This window comes from Carassius auratus, chromosome 21 (genome assembly GCF_003368295.1).
Source record: "Carassius auratus strain Wakin chromosome 21, ASM336829v1, whole genome shotgun sequence".
Lineage (NCBI taxonomy): Eukaryota > Metazoa > Chordata > Actinopteri > Cypriniformes > Cyprinidae > Carassius > Carassius auratus.
In genome coordinates this window covers 24,468,378-24,494,373 of record NC_039263.1, presented here as the reverse complement: position 1 = coordinate 24,494,373, position 25,996 = coordinate 24,468,378, and the positions used below count along the sequence as shown (strand labels likewise).

Genomic DNA, 25,996 nt, shown 5'->3' with positions numbered 1-25,996 from the left:
CCATACAATACCATAAAATGAGAACATATATATATATATATACACACATATACACACATATATCATTTATATTATTATTATTTTTTTTTTTTTTTTTACATTCTCACACATGCTTCCAGAAAATTCACATCTGTATCTATAAAGTATGTTGAGACAAAACTTTACCGGCCTACCCATCTTGCCCCTCTTCCCCGGTGGACCAGGACTACCCTGAAAAAGACAAGAGAGACAGAGAAAGAGACAGTAAATAAATGCTAATAACAGTTAAAAACCTTGTACCATTAGAAAGAAGAATTCTACATTGTTTGTGTGTGTGTGTGTGTGTGTGTACACTCTGTTATCATATGACTCATCCAAACACCCTCAGCTGAAAGCCAGAACCAGCTGGAAGTAGTTTCCACTCTTAAAGCACACACACACACACACACACACACACACACACACACACACACACACACACACACACATCTTAATGATGGGATCTACTGTCATACATCTTTTGTACCAGTAGTGGGCAGCACTTGATTTAAAAAAAACTACAACTAATCTATTTCCATACTAACAACTGTAACAGGATTTAGAACTACACTTAGAACACTACGAGATCTGCATTTGTTTTTCTTTAGGAAACACCTTGTGCTTGTAAGAATAAGCAAGGATCAGCATTTACCCATATACTATATACAGTGCTGGGTTGATTACGTACAAATTGTAGTCCATTACTAATTACACATTACATGGAAAAAATTGTAGTTGGTAACATAATCTGGATTACACATATTAGGCAACGTAATCTGGCTCCTTTTCGATTACTTTTAGATTACTTCTGACCTAATTTGTTTGTCACAAAGACTAGAATGGGATAATTGTGTACCATATTGATAAAAAAAAAAAACAGCGAAAGAAAATACATTCCATTATTTGTTTTGAACATCATTAAATGCATTAAGCATTGCAGCACTCACTATATACAGTAGTATGCAATATAACATACTGTTTTATTGCATACTACTGTATATAGTTAGTTGAGTTGTATTTAACCCAGCATTTTTTAGAGTGATATATTCACTGAATTAGCAATGAGATGGTTGCACCTGCTAATTCAGTGCATATATCACTCTAAACAATGCCGGGTTAAATACAACTCAGCGCTAGGCACGGTGACTATTGCTTTGTCTGATATTACATATTATAAGAGTACACTATTAAAAATGATGGGTTAAATATAACCGAGTGTACTCTTAAAATACATAATATCAGACAAAGCAACTGTCTATGTGCTATTAAAGGCTACATTTATGCAAGACAGATAAGATCAGTATGCAAATATTACAATTAAATAATTGCTGTTTAGATAGTTAGATACTTTGAGAGTGAAACATTCTAGAATGTTTTCAAAATTGTTATCTTACACTTCTGATCTTTACACTCTACAGGCGTTTAAATGGAGTCTGAATGGACAGCATACGTTTAGTAATTAGTGTTTGGTGTTTAGTAGACTATGAAAAGGCAATGATGTCATATGTTTCATCATGTCGTTGCATTAATGAGGTATCTGTGGGAGTTTTAACAGATTCGTGTACTTTAGTGGTGTTGCACAACGGCCATTTACTGGAACATTCGCCCACTGAAGGAGTGTGTTATGATCACGACTGCTGAAAAATCAGTCATAACATGAACAGACTCACTCTTTCACCATCAGCGCCAGGTAAACCAAAGAGTCCAGGGATTCCTATGAAACCCTATAAAGACAACAGAGAGAAGCTCAATACTTCTGGAGGAAAACAAGAAAGAATGAATGGTTGCTAGTGTGTGCTAAGTGGCTGTTTATTATGCTATCCCCATTAATTACATAGATTTATTTTTGTCATGGATCAACAGTTTAAGGAGAAACATCAGAGACAAAGTAAATACTAAAATAGAAACTCTTCAGAGCAATTAAACAAACCCAGCTCATAAGACTTTTATAATCAATGGCAATCCAGCAGCAGACGTCCACGTGTGAACTGATCACATGGATGGACAGATGAATGGAGAGGTCATGGATGGATGAACGGATGGACGTCTTCGTGTTGATGCAGGCCATGAAGTAAGTGTATATGCCCATGGACTGCATGGTGCTGGCCTCCACAATGTAGTCCAAGGGCACATACGCTCACTTCAGGGAACAAACGATGAAAACATGCACAAACAAACACAGGGTACAACAATAACACTCACTCACATCCAGCAAAAACTAATGTTATTAATGTTATTTTCTGAAAACACCCAAGATGGCTTGAAGAAACTAGATAAACTGCATATTGTTAGTTTTTCATATTTGATAATTTAAAGCTTTTATATCATCTTTTTACTTGGCTACAGCAATGCCTTTGTCCATATTAGGAATTTCCTGGAATGTTTTATTACTTTTGTGAGTCATATTTGGAGTTTCTGCACAGGAGCGCCCTCTTGGCTTCCAGTGTACTAGTAACAGTTGCAGTAATAACAGAGCTCCATAATGCTTACACCACCCTATTTTGAGTAAAAAAGGGAAAAATAATACTTCTCTCCGAAGAAATTTTGAAGCAAACAGTGCTGGGTAGTAACTGATTACATGTATCTATGTATGTAATCTGGATTATGTAATCAAATTCCAAAAATTTGAAATTAGATTTTTTTTTTTACTGGATTATGTTACATTTTAAAATACTTGTACTTAGACTACATTTACTTTTTTAATGATTACATATTTTTTGCACAAGTCTTTGTCTTTTGAAGGCTTCTATCCTTATGAAACTAATATTAATATTAATATTAAACTGCTTCATGAAATCAAGTTTAAGGCACCTAGAAGTGTTGTTAATGACAAGGAACGAAAAAAAATTGTAGTTAGTAACATAATCTGGATCACACATATTACGTATAAGTGTGCAACATATTGATAAAAAAAAAAAAAAAAAAAAAAAAAATATATATATATATATATATATATAATTAAAATGCATTAAACGTTGGTTTCCCATACTGTACATAAGTGGTAAATTCATATAGAAAGGGGGAAAAATGAATTGGGCAAACCAATAAATTATGAATAATATATTGCCATTGTGTAAATAATATGTAATCATCATTCCATAAAGAAGTAACTGTAATCTGATTGCGAGTATTTAAAATGTAATACAATGTAATTACAGGTACTTTATCTTTGGAATCTGATTACGTAATCCAGATTACATGTAATCAGTTACTACCCCGCACTGATTGGGAGACACATGTGTATGTGTGCTGACTAAAGACAGCAGGGCCTCAGTCTGATTTTAAACAGGAAATTCCAGCCAATGGGGGCGGAGCCTAGCCTGATAAAGAGCCTTTAACACAGCTCGACTACAAACACAACAGCCAAAGCGTGCATGTGTGTGAGCATGATATATAAAGTGGTAGAGTGAGAATAAAATATAAATTGTTTCTGAATACATCAAATAGACGACAGGGCAATATAAATGAAGGTGGCTGTCCATGCAAACATGTTAATGTGACCGTAGGAGGCTAAAAACACACATAAACGCACACTTATGGCTCCGGCAGCTGTCAGCAGCAAATTTGTCATGCTTGAGTCTCTGTTGACTCAAAAAACAGAAAGAGGAAAAACCAGGGGGATGAAAGAAAAGAGAAGCTGTAGTAGTAAAAATCTCTCCTCTGGAGTCAAGGTCGAAACACTTGACATTAGCTCTCAAAACAATGCAAATAACCTAGCAACGGTAACTATAGGCCCGCTCAAATGTCACAATGACAGCGCTGTGAGATGCAATCATACATCAAACGGGAAGAAGACGTGTACACACCCGAGCCCCTTTCGGCCCAACAGGCCCTATCGGACCAGGTAAACCCTGGAAGAGAAGAAAAAGAGAGAGAGGCTTCAGAAACAGGATGAGGATTTAATCAACACAAGTCATTTAACAGGCAAAATGGAACCGAAATTAATAGCTTGTTGCTTTTGATAAGCATCCAAATTTATATGCCCACAAGAACAAAAACCATGATGAACTTTTAATGGTTTTTATCATAGGCTTCATATATTAAACAGAGCCACAAAACACTTGTAAATGCAATGTCATTTTTTTATAGATAGACGGATTTTTTAATCTTTTATATGTTGTATATGTTAAATATATTTTTAAACATATTATACATTTTCTTTAATCAACATTTTAAATTTAGGCAGAAAATAGCAATGGATAAATGTTTGACGAAAGAGATTTTCTTGAAAGAAAAAGGGTTTATTTGCAACGATGAATGGATAAATGAATACATGATGTGAAATAATAATTTGACTTATTGGTTTATTTTATTATGTGAGAAGAAAAATACTTAAGTTATATTTGACAACATAATGATACAATTGACCAATCAGATTTATGTTTCCCAAAGAACCGTCTTATGTATTTCAATACAAGCAACTGCAATGAGCTCAAGATGTGTTAAAAAACAAAGGCCTGTGGCTTCTGGACTGGCATTTCAAAAGGATGGAGATTTATTCTGATTAAATCCAAAACTCCATCAATGAAAACAACACAAGCGTGTCAAAACATCTCAATACTATGCGGTCAGAGTGAGCAAATAAATCCTTTCCTATAATTGAACTCTGTGATTTTCAATAGCAGTGGCCCGCAGCTATACTGAACAAAACCCAGTATCTATGCCAGGGCAACATACTGCATATCTTCCACGAGCAGTCAATGAAAAACAAAGCAAAGAAACTCAAACAACAAACAAACACAAGCATGCACACACACACATACACACACACACGCACACACACACACACACACACATACACACCACACTCCACAGCAGAGGAAGATCTACTGCACCTGCCTGCCAGGATAGCCTTTGGCTCCAGCTTCTCCGACAGGACCTTGTTCTCCCTGTAAGATAAGACAAAAAGAAATGCTGGTTCTCCTATATACATTAAAGCATAAACATTTACTTTAAAGACCAAAAGTCTGAACATGTGAAATGCATCAATGTCACTGCACTTTATTTGGAGCAAAACACCAAATGATGGATTCCTTTTACAGAAAAAGCACAATCAAGCTAAATGTTTTTGTAATGATAAATCAATAGATTTAGCACCAAAATTGAAGACAATATTTAGTGGAATATATTATTAAAATATAGTGTTTATAGTCAATGTGATGAGCTACATCAAGCTGATTCAACATTGAGTTAACATTGTGAACTAATGCAATGTTTTTTTATACACATGTGTGGTTAAGCCTATGTAAAATTAAGACTGTCTTATCCATTCAGTGTAATAGTATAGGAGCAATAATGTGTATATATATTTACTATAAAGTAAATAGAGAAGTTGTATACGTGACACATACATGCAAAATGTGTGTAGTTATGACATCTCTTTCAGTAAGGGCTCAGCCAATGGCATGACTTTGGGGGCGGGCTGTTTGTTTGTCTGACCAATAGCGAACAGGGAGAATGTTTCGTTTAAAACCAGTCCCTATTTTGCAATTCTGTTTGGTGATGCTAGGCACAGAAATGACACACTTAGTCTCCAGAGTTATGAAAAACACCCTCTGAGCAATAAAACTTTCCTCTGGGTGTGCGTGTTTGTCTTTCCTCTAACTAAACTTTTGACTTAAGGTTTACCTTAAATAACACAGAGGGCTTTATAAGGTTATTTTCTTGTCATGTGAATGACTGTGTGTGTATTGTAAGAGGTAAATCTTTCCAAGGAGTAGTGATGACTTGTGACGTAGGTTTTTAACTTGGATGCGAATATCCTCACACTTTGAGTGTTTGTTTATGTGCTTGTTTGTTTGTGTAACAGTGTTTGTGTGTCTGCATTACTCACTGGTTCCCCGGGAAGGCCTGGTGGTCCTGGATGGCCTTTTTGTCCCTGTTCACAAGGAGGACACATGACGATTTAATAAACACTTAGTGATTTAAACACACACATACACAAAAAGACAAATGAAACGCTACAAACCAATTTCTAATAAAAGGATATGGAAAGACACACACACAAATACTCATCTCCCACAGTGAGCGTGCATTTTAAAGATCCATCATAATTGACCCAATCCATCTGTAGTCAATAAGGAAAGCACTGCGATATTTTCCACACATGCCTTTATGTTGAACAAAATGTGCATCTACACATGTGCATTTGCAACATATGTGGATTTCAGTGAGCAGACATGTATGTGTGTGTGTGTATATTGCAGATATAAAAGTTTTTCTGTTATAGTCAAGATCCCACGAGTCTCACAGGCGCAATATTGTGCTGACTACAGCAAGACATTGACAAAGAGCGGAAAATATGCATCAAAGGCGGAACAGAGCAAGAGACGGGTTTGAGGGAGGAATATAGTAAAGAGTGAGACCTCACGAGTGCGCCAGTGGACAGACAAGAAAAAGTGGATAAACTATGAGAATATTTTCCATGTTACATGGGAACCACACTTCTGAATGGCTTGTCTTACAAACGTGAGAACATAAACGGAACATGAGCTGCTAAATAGATAGACAACTTAAACAGATAGACAGACAGAAAGAAAAGTAAAAGATACACTGACAGACAAACAGAGAAGTTAGACAGAATGACAGACAGACAGATAGGATAGATATATAAACAGACAGACAGACAGACAGAACACTAGCGTGAATAACCATCATTTCTAGAGAAATGCAAGCAAGAACATAAAACTACAAGACACACACAAACGCACACACACTTTCTTCTCTGCCAAACCAGTGAAATCCATCCTGTCACACTCAGCGTTTGAGAGATGTCTGGTTCTTCCATTACGTTTGTTTGTGGGAAACCCAGCTCTGATTCCTGCCTCTACCTCCACATTCCAGCGAACAGCCACACACATGTACCATTGATCTCTGTTTTACATTTACAAGCATTTAAACACTTACATACACACAGTACACTTAAAAAATGTTTCTTAATAACTTAATAACATTTTAACATAATCCCTTATCAATTTCTAAGAATCTGCGTTGTTTATGCATCATCTAGCCGTCCAGCGTCAGAACATCTTTTAGAGTTTACAGTAGAATCTGTGTTAAAGGTTGTACTGGATCAGCTGCTTAATCTGTCTGGCCCCTCAGAAAAATCACAGGCTGCTTTGGTTTATTATTGGTTTCCGTTATACCCACATTCATTCACTCGTTCATGACAGGCTGCTGTCCGTTTTTCCAGAGGTTCTCCTCTACATCCTGATGTCTCTTTCTCTACCCACAGACACGTAACACAAAGCACATGGACCGCCGCACAGCCTGCCAGGTATTCAAAAACACACTAAACCACATGTACAGACATGCCATTAACAGCTCATTTTAATAATCAATGAATCTATCAATTATTTCAGCGAAAAATCAACTAATTGGTCAATAACCTAAAAATAAAATAATATTTTAGTATTTTGAAAAAAAACATGCTTATATAGTTTTTTTTCCTGTAAAAAATAAAATACAATAAATTAAACAACCTAAAATTTGTCGAAATAACTTAAATATCCGAGTTAGTATATCCAGTGTTATACATACAAATCTAAATAAAAAAGATTTTAAATTAGACATTAAATGGAAACCAAACACAGCACCATTATTAGTGCTCTTCCATGATAAATGTTGATCAGCCAGCCATTCATGTGTTATCAGGTTAGTTGCATTTATTTATTGGCTCTAAACCGGCAGAGACTTGATAATGACACTCACTGTCAACTACTTTTATAATAGACTTTGATTGTATTTATAGTTGTTGCCGCTCTAGACATAACATATGCATGCTCACGACCATCGTTTAAATCCGCTACAGGATTTTTCCAGAGATCACTCTGCTAGATCCTTCCAACGCAAACACACATACGAAGCTGTAAGTGCTATTGCTTACACTAAAACGCCTGGCAGAGAGTCTAAAATTGCTTTAATCATGCACAGCTGAGACACACACACACATGTGCTAATGGTCATAACAAAGAGAGTCACTCATGGTGAACGACTGTACGACTCTCAATAGCCTTGTTTGACGTGTGTGAGCGTGGAGTATAAAGGAGTGATAGACGACTCATTGGGGATTCCCTCTAATGTTTACACTGGGTTTCCACAGCAACAGCAGACACAGCGAGACAGAAGGAGTGGGAGCGTTCAGAGTGTTTGTGTGGGTCTGGTAAGCAAAGAGGCAAACATATGCGCTCATGTCACCCAGCAAGTGCACAGCAACATTAGTGATGAGAAATAATGAAACAACGGAGAGAATGATTCAAGCGTTTCAGAATATCTTACCTTACGGCCTTCTGGCCCGACTAAACCGACAGGACCAGGCAGACCAGCATCTCCCTACAAACACAGAGAGCAATCATGAGGCACAGCAAAGCCCCTTCTTCTCATCAACAACAATGTAGCTGTTGTTAGCATCTAAATGTATTCATATCTTCTCACTTTTTCCCCTTTTGGTGCTTTTCCAGGTGAAAGTCCAGGGTCTCCTTTTTTCCCCTGAGAGAAAGAAACGACAAAACAAAAGATGAATCGTCTGGAGAAAATGTTGCATCATACAAAGCCCGGTCGTTGCTAATCAGATTAAAGCAAAGCTGGTATTTCATCCGTTTTGAGCTTTATATGTTACAGTAATAACGTGTGCATGTACATGTGTGTGTCACAGACAGAATAAGAGAGCGAGAACATGTGGGAAGTTTGACTCCGGGCCGTTGCACCTTAACTAGGCTTGTCTTCAAAGACCGGCTGAAATAATTAAACACAGAAAGCAGAGAGCGTTCAATCACACAAACACACTCCCCGTTGGGCTTCCTGGCTGTTTACCACCTTCGTAGTGTTTACAGGGATGAAAAAAGGCGGACCAATCACACGGTGGGACATCACACGCATACATAACTTTGAAGAATGTTTGGTGGCTTTGGTTTATAACCAGTGTTTAATACTACAGCTACACTTCGCCACACAAACACTCATTTCTGTATCATGGGAAAGTCTTTCCACTACCTGCTGGGCTTCTCTTGAGCTCAAATAAATCAAAGGGCTTGTGTGTGTGTGTACATGTGTGTGCCTGTGTTTCCAAAACCTTGTGTGCAGCCCAATAGTACTGGCAGCCGGTGCGGTGATGAATATAACAGAAGGGCAAACAGAGGAAGATGAGCAGAGCAGTGCACGGGATCAGACTGCACATTGTCTGACGGTAAGTGTGTGTGAGTTGGTTTTTACCTTCAACCCTGGTGGACCGGGTCGACCTGGCTTGCCGTGTGGTCCTGGGGGTCCCTACAGGAAACGAGATATAAACAATACACACATTAGGAATGAACAATTAAGCAAAACTGAATGCATTTAATAGTTGACCCTCTGACGATCGTTAATGCGCCCCTTGTGGCCATGCTCAGAATGCACCTGAATTACGAACTGCTTCATCTTTTCTAGTTTGATGCCTTTGCATTCACGTACTTGCGTACTTAAGTATGCTTTGGGCATTATGTGTTTTTAGTTTACAGTGAATGGATCTGAGATGAAACTGAAGTTTGAAGAAATCTTCAGAAACTGAATTTGACTTTGACCTTTCTTTCGACCCTGGCGTTGTTATTTTAAACGACTTCCCATCTGAGGTCAGGGGTCACAGTGAGGGTCAAGGTCAATGGGGGTCATTGGAGGGAAACAGTCCATAAACAAGCCCAACAGATTGAGTGATACCATGCACGAAAACAAGACAAAAGCAATGCAAGTATGTAAAAACAATAGTGTGTGTTTATCTATATAAGGGCTGTGTGACTATACTGAATATTGATGAAATATTGAATATTACATTGTTGCTAACATAATATTAAACACACAAGAATAAAAAGAACCAAGTCTCTTATTTGCACCCAGACAATGTGATTCACTAAATTATTTTAACCAAAGTGTCTAAATCAATAAACACAAAAAAATGTTTTACATTATATATATATAAGGAGTGAATATGAACTGATTATATTATGTGTTATAACGTTTTTAAAGTTTGGGTTCAGAAATTAGTTTTTCCCTTGAACGATGACTAAACTGATCAAAAGTGACAGTAATGATATAATGTCACAAAAGATTTCTATTCTATAAATTCTGAACATTCTATTTATCAAAGAATCCTGGGGGAAAAAATATGTACTGTATCACCATTTCCACAAGAATGATAATAAAAAATAATCAGAAATGTTTTTTGAGCGGTAAATCAGGATATACTGTATATGATTTCTGAAAGATCATGTGACACTGAAAACTGGAATTCAGCTTTGCATTACAGAAATTCATTACATTTTCAAATATATCCAAATGGAAAACAGTTACTTTAAATTATAATAATATTTTACACTATAACTGTATTTTTGGGAACATAAATGCAGACTTGGTGACAATAGGAGGCTTCTTAGCCGTGCATTAGGAGAAACCAAAGACTGAGGAGAGTGCAAAGAAAGCGCAAACAGTGTAGGCTGACTTTACTGAAAGACTTCTTTGTTCTAACAAGCAAACACACTCACTCACACACACACACACACACACAGACACATATACAAATAACATACACATTTAACATGAAAAGGGTGCCGGCTGAACAAGGCCTAGCAGTCAGACTTTATAACACATGCTCTAAAATATTTAACACACACACACACACACACACACACACACACTTTGATGCATGCACACTACATTGACTACAGTTGCTAAAACATCACCTCGCATCCATGCCATCCTGTCAACAAAGGTCAAAGTTCAAACAAAGTCTCATGGCTCTATGGCTTTCTGTGTTTGACTGTGCTAGAAGATTCCTTACAAGGACTCTTCAGTCAAAGGAATAGACCACCCAAAATTGACAAATCATCCATGTCAAATACTCTAAAATACTTCAAACACAGAAGAAAGATGGAATTTACTACCTGTTGTATATGTTGCACATATTTTTATATAAATATTTGAGTAAATAGAAAAAAGAGATAAACAGGAATAAGAAAGGGCAAATGAGCGCGTGTGAAAGTGAATGAGTCAGGCAGATCCAGAGCGGCGCTTTGTGTTTTGTTCTGAGGTCAGTTCGACCTGCTGACCAGACAAAACACAGAGACACTCACTAAAGAAACCAATAAAGCACAAACACACTGGAGCGGACAGTGTGTGGCCCTGCAGTTTACACACTTCCTGTTTATACCTGAGGTCAAAGGTCAATGGCTCTTTTAGTCTAACACACACACACACACTCACCCGAGGTCCTCTTGCCCCTGGCTGCCCTGGTTTCCCTGGAGGTCCCGGGATTCCCTATGAAACACAAATAAGTGCTCTCATGAATCAAACACACACTCACTGCACAAGTGTGCTAACAGTGCTGCAGGGCTCCTTTTAAAAACTAAACAGCAAAGAGGAAACAGGAAGTCATTCCAGGGAATTTCCTTCTTCTGATAATGAGCTATAGACTTACAGGAGACCTGTAGATCCTGAATCCCACTGTGTGTGTGTGTGTGAGAGAGAGAGAGAGAAAGAGTGTGCAGTGTGTGTTTATGAAAAGATCCCTGTGGTCCAATCCCACAATCCTACAGTGCTCAGATTACGCAACTGGCTGTTTTTTCACTCTGTGTATTATATGACAGCAAAGAACATAAGAAATATTTTAATATAGTCTCTCATCTTGTGAATGGTTCATTTCAGTAAATAAGTACAATCACAGAATCAATTTGTTTCTGAAAATCATTTTTAAAATCTAAAAAATGGATATTATTATTTTTTATAAATAGCAAATATAATTTTTTTTTAAAATATTTATAAAGTAAGTTTAATATTAATATTACATATTTTAGAAAATATAAATGTTTATGAATTATTTAGTAAATAATTTAAAATTTTATTTTAAGTATTTTACAAAAATTTGTATTTTATAAAATAAGTATTATTTTATGTATTATATAAATTATTTATAAAGTAAATATTTATAAAATTAACATTTATTTTTATGTAAAATATTTAATTATATTTAAATATATATATATATATATATATATATATATATATATATATATATATATATATATATATATATATATATATATAAATATATATATATATATATATATATATATATATATATATATATATATTAGGGGTGTAACGATACGCGTATTCGTATTGAACCGTTCGGTACGACGCTTTCGGTTCGGTACGCGGTACGCATTATGTATACCGAACGGTTCGTTGGAGTAATTAATTATATTTGAAAAAAAAAAAAAAAAGAGAGAGAGAGAAATATAATGATATGCGTTCAACAAGGTAGCCCAATAACCCAAACAACGTAACAGGCAACGCCCCTGACACTCCCGAAGAAGAAAAAAACACCATCTTATATGTTTATGTTAGGCTACTCAGCAGGCGCTCGCTCACTCAGTATGCGCTGAAGGCTCGTTGCAAAATAGCCAATGCGTTTAACAGACTAGAAATGAGAAGATCCTCCAATAACCAACAGGTCTGGTGTTTGGGTGCACTTTGGATTCCCTTTAAGCTATAATGGTGATGGCAAGAGAGTGGTGGATAAATAAACAACGGTATGTCGCATCTGCAACATGACAGGGTACACCAGCGGGATTACAAAAAAAAAAAAAAAAAACACCAGCGGGAATATCTGGGATATATGCTTCAGTACTGTCTGGGAAAAGACGAAAAAAAGGAGAAACATGCACGCAGCAAACTATCCCTGCAGCATTTAGAAACTATAGCTTACAGGGAATCCAACCCAAACACCAGACCTGTTGGTTATTTTAGGATCTTATATTTCTGGTCTGTTAAAGGCATTCGACATTTTGCAACGAGCCTTCAGCGCGTGCTGAGTGAGCGAGCGCCTTAGGGGCCGTTCACATATCGTGCCTAAAAACGCATGGAAAACGCTAAGCGCGTCTTTCTCCTCCTTTCCAAAGCGCTTGGGCAGAAGCGCTCATGAGGCGTCTGTCTTTGCTAAGCAACAATGACGTGCTCTCTCCATGAGACGCGGAAATTTCAGCAAAGGATAAATGGATTTGCAGCTCTAAAAATCGCTTGCAGTAGCTCTGCTACTAAATTTATTTCAAAATTGCAATCCATATACAACTATGATCAGCTGATCCTTCATCTTGGCTGAGCTCTCAACGTTGTTACGGGAAAGGATGAAGCTGATTGGTTAGTTCTTGTCACATGACCCGCGGTGCGCTTGCGGCATTCTGAAAAGTTGAGATGTTTTTACATTTTGCTGTATCTAAAACGTATCGAACCGAACCGAACCGAACCGTGACATCAGTGTATCGTATCGAACCGAACCGTGAATTTTGTGAACCGTTACACCCCTAATATATATATATATATATTATATAAATATAAATAAATGTATTGATATTTTATTTTCATAAATCAAATATATTTATTTATAATAATATAATTTATAAATTTTTATAATATAATAAATCTATAAAATAATTAAACATTGCTAAAATATATTAGTAAAAGTAATTTGTTATTTTACATCAAATAAAAGTTAAATAGGTTATGAATGCTATTTCTTGCCGATTGATTTCTGTATTTCAGTATTTAAGTAAAAAAAATTAACAATTTAATTGATATGCCAGCAAAGGCTGTTTGGCACCTAAAAAAAGCACCTCCTTTTTTTCAGAGCATAAACATACTTTACATATCGAATATCATCAAATGTCTAAAAATATCACGGTTATCCGGTAATTTCCCAGTTCTATGGCTAAAGCGGTATCATATGTATCAGCTAGTTGTTGAAACAGCGGGTCAGTTGGGTTTTCTGTCCTGCACCCCCAGCGCAGTGCCACGAGGCACAGGATGAAAGCCTTCATTGAGAAGATGAGTGTGTGAGTGTGTGTGCTGCTGTGTGTTTATGTTAAGAATCTCTGAGCTCTAGAACTATGGCTCTGTTGATGGAGGCGGGGGATGGGGCTTTCTCACCCACATACATGTACACACAGCCCCCCACAACCCTCCAACCGCCCCATCCTAAATGAACACCCAGATACTCCCATCATGCAACAGTGCTTTCAAACTGTGCTGCATGCTTGAGTTCGCAGTATGTAGCACTTTGTGCACAGTATGACACAAATGACCTACTCCATCTCACAAAGCAATTCAACTTCTGAATCAATCTGAAATACTGCAAGCAGCACTATCTATATTTGTCCTTGAATTATTAATTAATTGACCAATTTTCAGATACTTTTGGATTAAAAATGCTAAGTAACTTATTATCGAACACCACTCTCTAAATTACTCATGCGACATACCAGGGTTACTGTCGTTAACTAAAAATACAAATATTAAACTAAAAATATTAAATGCATTTTTATTAACTGAAATAAAGTGGACTGAATTTTTTTGAAATAAATAAATGATTAATACTAAAATGAAAAATGTTGAGATAATTTCACATGAAAAAGCAAAGAAACTTAGTATCTAGGGTTAGTATCTAAATAAAATTACAAAATGATGACAAACTAAATTTAAATGTTGCCTTAATTGAAAAACTAAGTGAAAAACTAAAACTAACACTGAAATAAAACTTACTTAAATCTAAATAGTAATATATTAACTATTTAGTATTAAGTATAGTAGTATAAGTATTTGAATCACTAAAATTATTAACTTGAAATTTAAATGAATCTAAAAATAAATGAAATTGAATCCTAAACAGCAATATAAAAAAATCTGATAACAAAAAAAAAAAATATATATATATATATACTAAAAAGTTACAATAACAAAAAAAATACTAACACTACACAAAAAACCTAAAGTATACCTAAAAATTTATTAAACCTTTACAGTAATATAAAAAAAATATATTAAACCTAGTAAATAAAAAGTTTTTTAAAAGTTGATATTAATAAAACATACAATAAAATGAAAATAACAAAAAAAAAATAACATTGCAACCCACAGTAGAGACAACAACAGCTTACCACAGTTTGACCCCGTTTCATGCTAATTAAAAAAATTAGTAGGCAGTTAAAAGCACATTCTGCACAGTATTTAGTAAGCAGTAGCATTCATTCTGAACAGAGCTTGTTAGCGTCACGCTCACAGTGTTTTTGGGGTTATTGTATATTTAAGTAACGCTAAAGATAGTGGCTATAGCTCATTATCTCCGAGTAAACGGTGCAATGCAGCACGGGGCTGTATAAATGCAGACTAAGAGCGTGTGTCCAATCGCCGGGTGTGTTCCTGCCATTTTAGTCAAGTACCTACTGAACGTGTCCTTATGGTGGATGACGGGGGCTTTTAGGTAATTATCCTGCGGTAATGACAGAGAACATTCTCTTGGCTGCTACACACACACATACCTGTGATCCCACCAGATTACACAAAGGTAACCACAGGGATGTGCAGACATAAACAGACACAAGCTAAAATGGGTCATTGTTCAACATGTGGGCCGTTTTGTCAAGTTTAGTCAGGTATTTTGGAAAATGCCCTCTAGAGAGTCTGAGTATGATGTCATCACTAACACTGAACATTCTCGCTAACTAAAGAGATTAGCTTGAAATCAGTCAATTGCTTGAATTGCTGCATCTCCAGGATTTTTAAGATGTCGCAGTCCTACTGTTTAGATACGGCTGGCTCACATTTAGCACAGGACTTCAGTAATAACTCACTTATCTTTATTTGTTTTGGGGTCAAAGGTCAGGTGGTTGTTTTTGAACAAGGTGGTTTCTGATTGATCTGATTGAAATCCATGGATGGAATGGGATTCCCTGCTTGAGTGTCTGGACGACTGATAAAATGTTCACTACTTCCCCTGACCTTTGACCCAGCTTTAAAAGCACTTCGGTCAACGGCTTTCAAGAAAACACTAACATGAGAGAACGATGAAGTCACGTGCAAACTATACAGGCATTACCAGTACACTTTTGACCCAAAATTGATCATAACGACACAAAAATAAAAGCAATATTGAGCTGTTTATATCCTTTAAGGAGCATTTGATCCACCTGGAAACATATATAATTTATATAATCATAACATTACATTTTTACCAGCATAAAAGTATTTATGGTTTAGTATGTGATGTTTGTGCTTTCAGACATTTACAAAAGAATGTATAATTAATTAAACATTTGCATTTGTACTTGAAAGGAAAGGTTTATGAACTGTTCTGCAACCAACATACACTGGGGTCAGGAAGATTTTTATATATATATAAAGATGTATATAAAGTCACAAAAGCTTTTTCTTCAAAGGTTTTTCTTTGTATTCAATCCTGAAAGAAATTAACTTACTGGAGTAATGATGCTGAAAATTCAGGTTTGATCACAGAAATAAATTACCTTTGAAAATATTTTCAAATAAACAACATCTATTTTGAAATAAAATAATATTTCACATTATTTATTGCATTTATGATTATATAAATGCAGTCTTGGTGAGCACTTTATAAAACATTTAAAAAAATCTTATTTATCCCAAACTTTTGAATGACAGTGTATATATAGTTTTTACTGTACCTCATTAATCAATATGCACATGGTCCCTTTAAATACGTCTTAACTAAGCATGAGAAGTGATAAAACTATCTCTCCCATGTTAAACAGATTTTTTTATCCTGATGATGACAACCAGCTAAACTTTAGGGAAACCATTAGGAAACCATGGGAAATTTAGTCAGTCTGCTGGATTTAATTTGTATGGTACCATGCAAGATAGTCCCGCCCACAAAGAAATTTCATTGGTCAAGAATCTTGCTCCACGTTTAACTGAGTTGGATATTGCCAAAAATATTTCCTTTACATTTATGTACAGTATATGTGTCAATATGTGTGGCATGAGTATTTATTTCTACTCATGTGCCCATTTTTAGCAACAAACTCAAATTAATCGAACACAAACAGATACAAACAATGCAGCTCTCTCACCATTTTCCCGGGATCTCCTTTTTGTCCTGGCGGTCCAACCAGAAGTGAAAAGTATGTGGGCTCCACCTCAAAGCTCTGAAAATCGTTGAAAGCCGGGAGAGTAACAGATTGGACAGCGAACCATGGAGTGCTTGGAGTGATAGGTATTTTTGGCCTGTCAAGAATGACTTTGGGGGTTTCCAGAGTTTTTGGTGGTTTGTTTGGTGCGGTGGTGGTGAACGGAGTGGATTTGGGTGTCGGAAGGATTTTTTTGGGTGTAGGGTTTGGGGCGGTGGTGGATTTTGGGGTTGGGAGTGTAGTTTGGGGTGAGCGCTGGGTGCTGGTTTTGGGCTGGAGTGGCTTTTTCTTGGTTGGCGACGGTCTTTTGGGGGCGGTCGGTTCTGGGTCAGATAACGGTTTGAGAATGCCATTATGTTTCTTTTTAGGATTGACAGGTTGAGCACCAACAGAAGTGTTCTTCGTTGGGTTGACCTTGGTGGGCTTTGGCGCAAGGGTTGGTTTCTTTACTGTGGGTTTTACAGCTGCTGATTTGGAAGGTTTTGGTGGTGTAGGTTTGGGACCAGTTTTTTTTGAACTTCCAGATTTGGAAGAAGTAGTTCGATCAATTGTGGGCTTTGGTCCGGAAGGCTTAGTTGCACTCAGCTTTGGAGACGTTTTTCCTGGAGTGGGTTTGGATCCAGCTGGTTTAGTAGGGGTAAGCCTGGCCGCTCCTGGCTTTGAGGCAGTCGGCTTGGGGATTCTGGGTGTCCTGAGAGTAGGTTTGGGGGAGACAGAATTTAAATATCCCCAAGATAAAGGAGCTTCAAGTCCTGTTTGAATCAAGGAAAGGGGTGGAGGTGTGGTAGACATGGGTTTAGCTCGTACACCGTCGCTCGTTCTCACTGCAGAAGACCCTCGTGCGCCATTTATGGATGTCCAAAGGAAATTAGTAGGAGTGGGAGTGAACGTGAAAGTGCGATTAGGTGGTAACGTGTGGGTCAATAGTGGTGGGGCGTGTCGGGACGGGAGGGGAAGTAGAGCGGGAGGCGCTGGCCTGTAGGTGTCATTTTCTCTGCACTGCCTGCGGATGGCGCTGCAGTAGTTCTGCTGTGCTTGTGCCGAGGGCACCACATCAAACTGGCAAACTGCACCTTCGAAAGGTACCGCACCTGGAAGCAAAGCGCTGGTGCCTCCCAAGCGGAAGGTCCCGCGAGGGTTCAGGCGTTCAGGAAGTACGGGGAGTTTCTGCGTAACTCCTCCATCGCTCTCTGAGCAGGGAGAGTGTAGGGTCACTGATTGGCCGTTTAAAACGAAGGCTAGATGATGCCAGCGCCCGTCGTGGAGGTTGTATGGGAAGACCACGGCATTCCCGGGGCCGGTGTGAAGCGTGAGCTTGCCAGGCGAAATTTCCAGCCCGAGCTGAATCCGTTTCCCGGATAGGACGGAGAAGAGAAATGCTGAGTTTAATCGGTGAGACCGTATGCTCAGGACGATAGTGCAGTTCCAGAAGAGTTCTGGAGGGAACACGGAGCGTGTCGCCGTGGTAACTCGTGCCCGTGTCGTGAGGATGACTCCAGAGTGGAGGGAGATGACGCCAGCGGGAACGGTGCGAGAACCGAGCTCAGCACGCAGAGCCAACCGCTGCAACACGTCCACATCTGCAGCACAAAGCAGAAGACACCTTAATAAACACATATACACTTTCACATGAGGACGTATATAAATTTTATTAATGAAAAGTAAAATATAAAATAAAAAAGTATGTATATTATGAGTTTGATCAGAGTGGAAACTAAAGTCTGCAGCGAATTTGGCCTCCAGGACAAGATTTGAGGAACCCTGATATACATAATATATAAAAACACACACATATGTGACCCTGGACCACAAAACCAATTTTTTAAATTGAGTTAACATCATTTTAAAGTTTTAAAGTTGCATATTACAAATCAAATATTAAGTTTTGAAATATTTGTGGAAGGAAATTACACACACACACATAATTTAGATGACTAACACAAATGAACACATTAAAACCATAAAACTTTCAGTTTGATTTCATGGCATCTTGAGGAGATCCATGACTCCGCATTACATCATTTTAATATGCTAATTCAGTTTTGTGCCATGTGTGTTAAATTCCAGCGGGAAAACTTTCTAAAATGAAGAAATGAGTTAACAGCTGCATGTCTGATGCCAGAACTCTAATGCTAAAAACTGGCTAATGACAAGGAAAATTGATGAACTTATCACAGTGAACTTGTGTATGCGTGTTTCACTTGGGTCAGCGTTTGGCTTCACGAAGCCAGGACTGAGCCAAGAGTATGAGAACAGCAGCAGAAACTACTTCATTCACACAATAGAACACTGTCTGAATAATGCATCTGATTGCGTAAATGAACGTGTGTTTCACATCAGTATCATGAATCAACAGTCAGCAAAACCGTGAAGGACTATCAGTGGTGCATGTTACTGTGCTGTCATCAGCTAATCAGTGCTGTCATAACATAATATGTTGGTGTAATTAGTCACATGGCATTTATAGCTAAAGTGACTAGCTCAAAAAATAAAAAAACACACATATTCAGCATATTTATTAGGCAAACCCTTAATGCTTATCACAGGATCTTAATGCATGTGATCTTTGGTTTGATTTAGTACATTTATCATAATTTTATTCCCAGGCCTTTTCATATGTGTGTTACTGTCTAGAGATAAGCATGAATCAGCATTCAAGTGGGAACATGATGTCATTTTTTTCCTATAAAACAGACATGCACACACACACACACACACACACACACACACACAAGGGGTTATAGAACATGTTTTACTGAAGAAAAAGTGCTTGGAACTCACATTTGGCAGGAGAGCATTTTAAAGTCAGGTATGGAAACTCATACATATGTGAGGGAGGGTGTTTGAGTTTCATGACTCAAGGTTTAAAGTTTAATGTTGTAAAACTTTCCAAACTTAGCAGAAATTGCAAGAACATGAAACTTTATTACTGTGCAATAATTCAGTGGCCTCAAAAATCTACCCTTTCCATTGGCAATCACACATACGCAAACAAATGTTGCGTTTTCATAAAGACAGAACTCATTTTTGTTTCATATCTTACCTTCAGAGAGTACTTGGCTGAATCCAAAAGAAGTACAGTAAAGTAGAATACACAGAAGAAGAGCTCTCCTAGGGACACACAGAGAAAGGCAAAGTTACTCATTTGAATTTCCACGATTTTTGCGGCTAGCAGAGTTAAATGTTGAATCAGACCTTTACATAACAGAAGCCACTTGTCAAAACATCATCATTACAATGGAGGTACACATTTCAGGCTTCTTGCACTGGCCTCAACCCAAACAAGTGGAAAATTTTACTGGCAGCGCCATCTTTCCGGAGCGAGTGGAGCGAACCATCAAACCGATGGATGATGCCGGCTAGTTAAATGTATTTCCATGTTTATAGTCAATGAAGCAATTGTGCTGCGTGTTTCTTTACTTTCTTTTGGAAAATGTGCACACGAGTGTATACATTCAGAACAGAGCTTGGTTGCGATTACACAATGTGAACAAACTAAAATGAATTTCCCACAGTTCAGCATTTTACAAAATCATCTTTGTGATGCATCAACATTAACATTCTTGCCAATACTGATTATTTTCATGTTGTAGCCGATAAATAGTCAATCATAGTAAAACACGAAAAATTTTAATCAATTAATTAAGCAGCACAACTCTTTTCAACTTTGATAATAATCAGAAATGTTTGTTGATCAGAAATCATCATATCTGAAGGGTCATGTGACACTGAAGACTGGAGGAATGATGCTGAATAAATACATTTGCATCATGGGAATAAATTACATTTTAAAATATATTCAAATAGAAAGCTGTTAATTTAAAAGATAAAAATAATTCACAATGTTGCTTATTTTTACTGTATTTTTTAACAAATAAAGGCAGCTTTCGTGAGAAGAAGAGAATTAAAAAAACGTTAATTATTCCAAACTTATGGCTGGTTTGCAATACAAAAAAATATTTTGATATGTGCTGAAATACATTTTTTACACTTTAAGTGAGTGTCAGATGAAATCAAAGGTAATCTATAAAATAATTTACACAAATATCTTATGCTGGCTGTTAAAAAACGCCTAATATCGGTTTACCGTAACAAACACAACTTCTACATTTTATGCGTGACGGTACCACAAAGGAACCTCAGATGTAGTTTTTTGCCAGACTGACCCTGATGGACTTTGACCTTTGAACCCTAACCTCAGATTTCACAGGCGCATGAAAGAGGAAGTGACTCGCAGGGGAAGGATTTCAATTATGATTGGCAGGATAGACGGCGCGCTAAACCCCCACCGTGTCTGCGGACATATCTGTGTGACTGAGACAGCTGCTTTTAACATTACCTGCTGACCACAAAACACACACTCTTTTATCTATCACATACACACACAGTCCTAGACTCCCCCAGGATCCCTTACCCGAGTCAGGAGGTGAAACATCTCGCCGCAGAGAATCTCAGCCAATCAGAACGCCAGAAACACCAGCCAGTCTGACCTCACAGTTAGTAAGCCACCACAAACAGACGAGTGAGAATCGGTGTGTGTCGCAGCTCAGTGTGCTCTTTCTGTTGTGTGTGTGCTGCAGAAAATGACTCACGTATGTGTCAAGCATCTCTTGAGTCTCATGAACACTGTGCTTTTTGTAGGAAATGTTGTATGAAAACCTGCATGAGAAAACTGACATATTTACATCCCTCAGTGTCCTAAAATATCCAATAACTCAAGTTATTACCCAATAGCCAAAGCAGATTTAGAAGAGGAAGCGAATACATGTGTATGTTTGAGGGACTAGCTTACAGAAGCCTTTTTCTGCCGTGTGATAAAAATATAAAAAAGTTATTGGAAAAGTTTATCTCATTTCAATTCTGACTTTTAGTTCACAAAATTCTGAATTTATATCTCAAAATTCTGAACTTTTTCATTAATTTGGAAAGAGAAAAAGTCCAAACTGGGAGTTTAAATCTCACAATTCTGACTGTATTTCTTGCAACTTTAAGGGGAAAATAAATATTTTGAGAAGAAAAACCCAGAACTTTAAGCAATAAACAGAACAGCAAGAAAAAAAAGTCAGAATGTTAACATATAAACTCAGAATTGTGAGGGGGAAAAGTCAGAATTGGGAGATAAACTTTGCAATTATCTTTTTACATTAACAAGCTACCATTAATGTCAGTCAGTAAACTCAGACTAAAACTTCAACTAGGAGATGTTGCCAATTGAAAAAAAACAATCAAATAAAAATAAATACTCATTATAATTTTGTAAGATTATGATATCATATTATTAGAAGTCTATTGCATGAAAGTAAAAGTGTATTTCTTGTTAATAGTAAATTTAGCTCTGGTGCTTCCCACTTCCAGGCCTAAAAAAGTTATTTAGTAAGTGGAATTCTCTCAATGGTAGCAACCACATATACACAAATGTGTAAACTCACACACACACTAACACACACTATGTACACAGACGACTGAAAAAAGCCCCATCCTTGCATACAACAACCCTTCTCTTTCTCTCACTTGCTTCAGTAATAGGGGAGTGGAAAATTCCTTCCGTTCGGCACACAGTGATAGACATTGATGAGGAAGAACCTGGCCCCCGCTCTGCAACACCTTCTCTCTGGATTTTTCTCTGGACATTTAGATGCAAAGTACAAGTTTGTGTTAAAATAGTATTTGTGGATATATAAGAAACAAGAACATATCTCTCACACAGATGCTCCTAAATAATTATACAGTATATATTCATGTCTGGTCGTGAGTTAGTGCAATGTAGGGCGCACCCTGGCGGACAGTGAAGGAAGCGCAAGGGATCCGGTTACAGGCCGCTCACAGGAGCGATGAGCGCCGGCAGAAAACACACGACCAGCGGTAGAGAGCGCAGAAGAGACCGCGGAAGATGCACTAAAGCAGAGGAACCGTACAAATAATTATGAAACGGGTAGCTGATTGGTTTATTTAGCGTTTCAGCTTTGCAAAAATACCCGACTCACACAGCTATGACACGAAACACCTGTTCACCAGCTCCTGTGTGTATCACTGCGCACTTCGGGACTAGATCTTTGAGCGGAAGTATGGCACAACTTCATGATAAAACAACGTTTTATGGAAAACATATAGGATATTGTGTTTATAACTGAATAGCATCACCACACTACAATTTCTGTTTCATATTCAAGATTGCTGGAAGTTGTTCAAGTGCTTCATGTCCAAGACTGACTCTTGGCCTTTTCCACTAGTTTCGTTTTTCATTTATTCGTTCACTTAAACAGACTTTTTCTAGCTTTTCTGCACCAGTTTCGTGCAATGCATTTGTTAAGATATCATAAAATATGTTGTATAACGGTAGTCAAAATGGTATTATAAATACCAGCAAATTTAAAATCTTCAGTACTAGCAGGGTTAATATGTATAACCTCTAGAGTATTTTTTTACTTGATTAAACATTTGCTGATTTCTTAGAAACCTTAGGTTCCATTAATCTCAAATCTACTCGCGAACGTTCTATTATAGAACGTCGGATAAAACTTTCCTGGAACGTTACAACTGGGGACGTTCCTGGAAACCCCCATTGGATTCTCTGTTTACGTTTCATTGCATCTAGCTGTCGTGTCAGCTATTCTAAGACCTGAACACGTTCATTCATTCATTTGTAACGCGTCCACGGTTGTGGGTGTGAGGAACGGAAGTCTTGTTTGTTTAGCGTCACGGCGCGGTTTGCACTGTGATGCTCAGTGGCAAATACACAACACACACACAAGCACAGTGAGCCTATTTGGAACCGAGGTGTCCAAAAAACCGTCCAAGAATTCCATGTTTCCACGAGCGCCTCAAATACTCAACAGTCAAGAACCTAGAGCGCGTTTCTAGTGCTAAAAACACAGGAACGAATGATGTTCTCTTGACAGATTTCCCCGCACTCTGCCGCTACACCGATTCTGAATCAACAGTGCAACCAGTTTAGTCCGATTCAACGATTCACAGGCTATGAGTCGGTTCATTTAAGTGAATCAAAACACTTGGATCTATTAAAGCGGTCACTGAATTAAATACATAACTGTTGGACTCGTAATGAACCAAACCCGGACCGCTTGTTAAAAGGCTACAGACAACACAAACAAAAACGTTATACATTTTGTTGAACTTGCTGATGTTTTTAAATGAATTTAATGTTATCAGGTAGGTTATGTCAGTATATAGTAAAAAAAAAAATACGTTTGCAACACTAAAATGAAAAATAACATATAATATAACAGTAATTCAATCTATTTCTCAGATGCATTAAAAATGAAATGGAATCATAAAGGAACCTGAATCGTTCATAAGAGTTGGGACAGTTGCCATCCCTATTTCCTAAAAAAAGAAAGAAAGAAAGAAAAAAGAAAAAAAGAAAGAAACAGCGACAACACGTCTTTTGTAAAAGGCTCCTCACTAAAGTTAGAGATGAACCCAAAGACCCGATCCACAGACAGTCATGACCATATGCTCTATGCCTGGGCGCAAAAGCTTTATGTTAAACTGACCTTGGGGTTCTTGCACCTCTCCAGAAACCTACACCGCCTGTGCGTAACGATGGTAAAGAGCTGGCTCTTGCACGTCTCTGCTGGTACACCTGGACTCTTTCAGTTAAAGATCTGTTTCTGTTCAGTTCTGAACGCTGGCCAAGCTACACAGGTAGAGCGGCGCGCACGAACAAGCGCCCATTCACCCGGCACCAACACACACAAACCAGCGCGCCCTGCGCAAACAGCCAAGCCACCAAGCGCTCTTTGTCCCCGGTGTTACCGGCGAACGGAGGTGGCCGACCTGCGTGACCCTTGTGTTCCTGATATGCGGTAAAACTGAAACTTACTTTGCCACCAGACGAGAGGTTCTGCGGACTCTCCTTCGGGTCGCTAAATTCATTTGTATTCATTTGTCCCGGCAGTCAAAATCCTGATCCGTTAATCTGCGTGACCGCGTCGCTGCCCGAGAGCGCGAGCTGTCGTCTCATGCATCGGATAAACCGTGGTGCGGAATGAGCGCGATCTCCCACCGGTCTGCTGCGCGACACCACCATAAATCCCTCCCGTGGAGCGACGGGAATAATCCGCGGGCGATTCTGTCCGGTCCTGCCCGGGTGCTGTAGGCATTTATGCCGGGTTGGCAACGGTTACAGCAGCTACTGGATGTTTGGTGCTTGGGGGGTTTGAGGAGTCAGGAGTGGAAGTTTCATCCTTTTTCCTTTTTTAAATAGCAGTTTGGAGAGCAGCTGTGGCGAGCGCCGGGTGTCGGGTTTCACGGGCGCCGTACATAACGCCCCTTGTGGGACGGCACACCGGGACACTTCAGCTCCTGCCAAGGTTAGGCTACCAATGGGCTTTTCACACTTCAAGATGTTAACCCTAGGTCAATTTTAAGACAGAATTAACTCTGGACCGTCTTGTTCCAGGTTGCAGAATGTTCATGTTCTGTATTTCAGAATTGCTTTATTGGTTCAGGCAAAGCAGTAGCAAGCACAAACTTTTTTTTTTCATGCACTGGTTTTTCATGAAGGTTTTTTTTCTCTCATACTAATGGAAAGTCTGAAATGCACCTTAAATTGTTGTATTACACTTTATCAATTTGCATCTGTCAATCAATTTCAATACATATTTTTTTAATTCAGGTGCTTATTCTGGATTTCCGCCTTAATTTGACAAAAAACTTAATTTGACAGTGAAAGAAAGTCAAATGCCTAAAGTATTCCTAATGTAATCAGTCAACTGGAAGGATGGTGATGTCTAAATGTTTTTATTCCCTATTGCCTTAAAGATGATTAATAGTGTCCTTAAATCCATATTATTGATTTCACTAAACTGACACTGAGCTGGATAATGATATTTTCTTCTGTAGAGCTGCAATTAAAAAACACTTGAAAAATCATTCCATAATAAATTAATTTTGTGACACAGCGGAAATATTCAGTTTTTGCATCTATGAATTGACTTTGAAAATATACTAAAACAAATGTGACAACTAGCCTCCGTCTCCATCTCTTATCCAAG

General features: G+C 37.8%; 1 protein-coding gene across 1 annotated transcript in view; it reads right to left on the bottom strand.

Annotated features, from left to right (window-relative positions):
• LOC113039142 (collagen alpha-1(XXVII) chain A-like) overlaps nt 1–25,492 on the bottom strand; it is a 47,184-nt gene extending 21,692 nt beyond the window's left edge. The window contains exons 1-12 of the mRNA XM_026197042.1: nt 24,823–25,492; nt 20,023–20,090; nt 16,923–18,559; nt 11,245–11,298; nt 9,229–9,282; nt 8,452–8,505; nt 8,296–8,349; nt 5,852–5,896; nt 4,854–4,907; nt 3,825–3,869; nt 1,689–1,742; nt 166–210 (exon numbers count right to left, since the gene is read on the bottom strand). Of these exons, the coding sequence (XP_026052827.1) occupies nt 166–210; nt 1,689–1,742; nt 3,825–3,869; nt 4,854–4,907; nt 5,852–5,896; nt 8,296–8,349; nt 8,452–8,505; nt 9,229–9,282; nt 11,245–11,298; nt 16,923–18,559; nt 20,023–20,090; nt 24,823–24,875 (2,217 nt within the window). The 5' untranslated portion in view covers nt 24,876–25,492. The remainder of the gene's footprint in view (nt 1–165; nt 211–1,688; nt 1,743–3,824; nt 3,870–4,853; nt 4,908–5,851; nt 5,897–8,295; nt 8,350–8,451; nt 8,506–9,228; nt 9,283–11,244; nt 11,299–16,922; nt 18,560–20,022; nt 20,091–24,822) is intronic.
• Between the last annotated feature and the right edge of the window lie 504 nt (nt 25,493–25,996).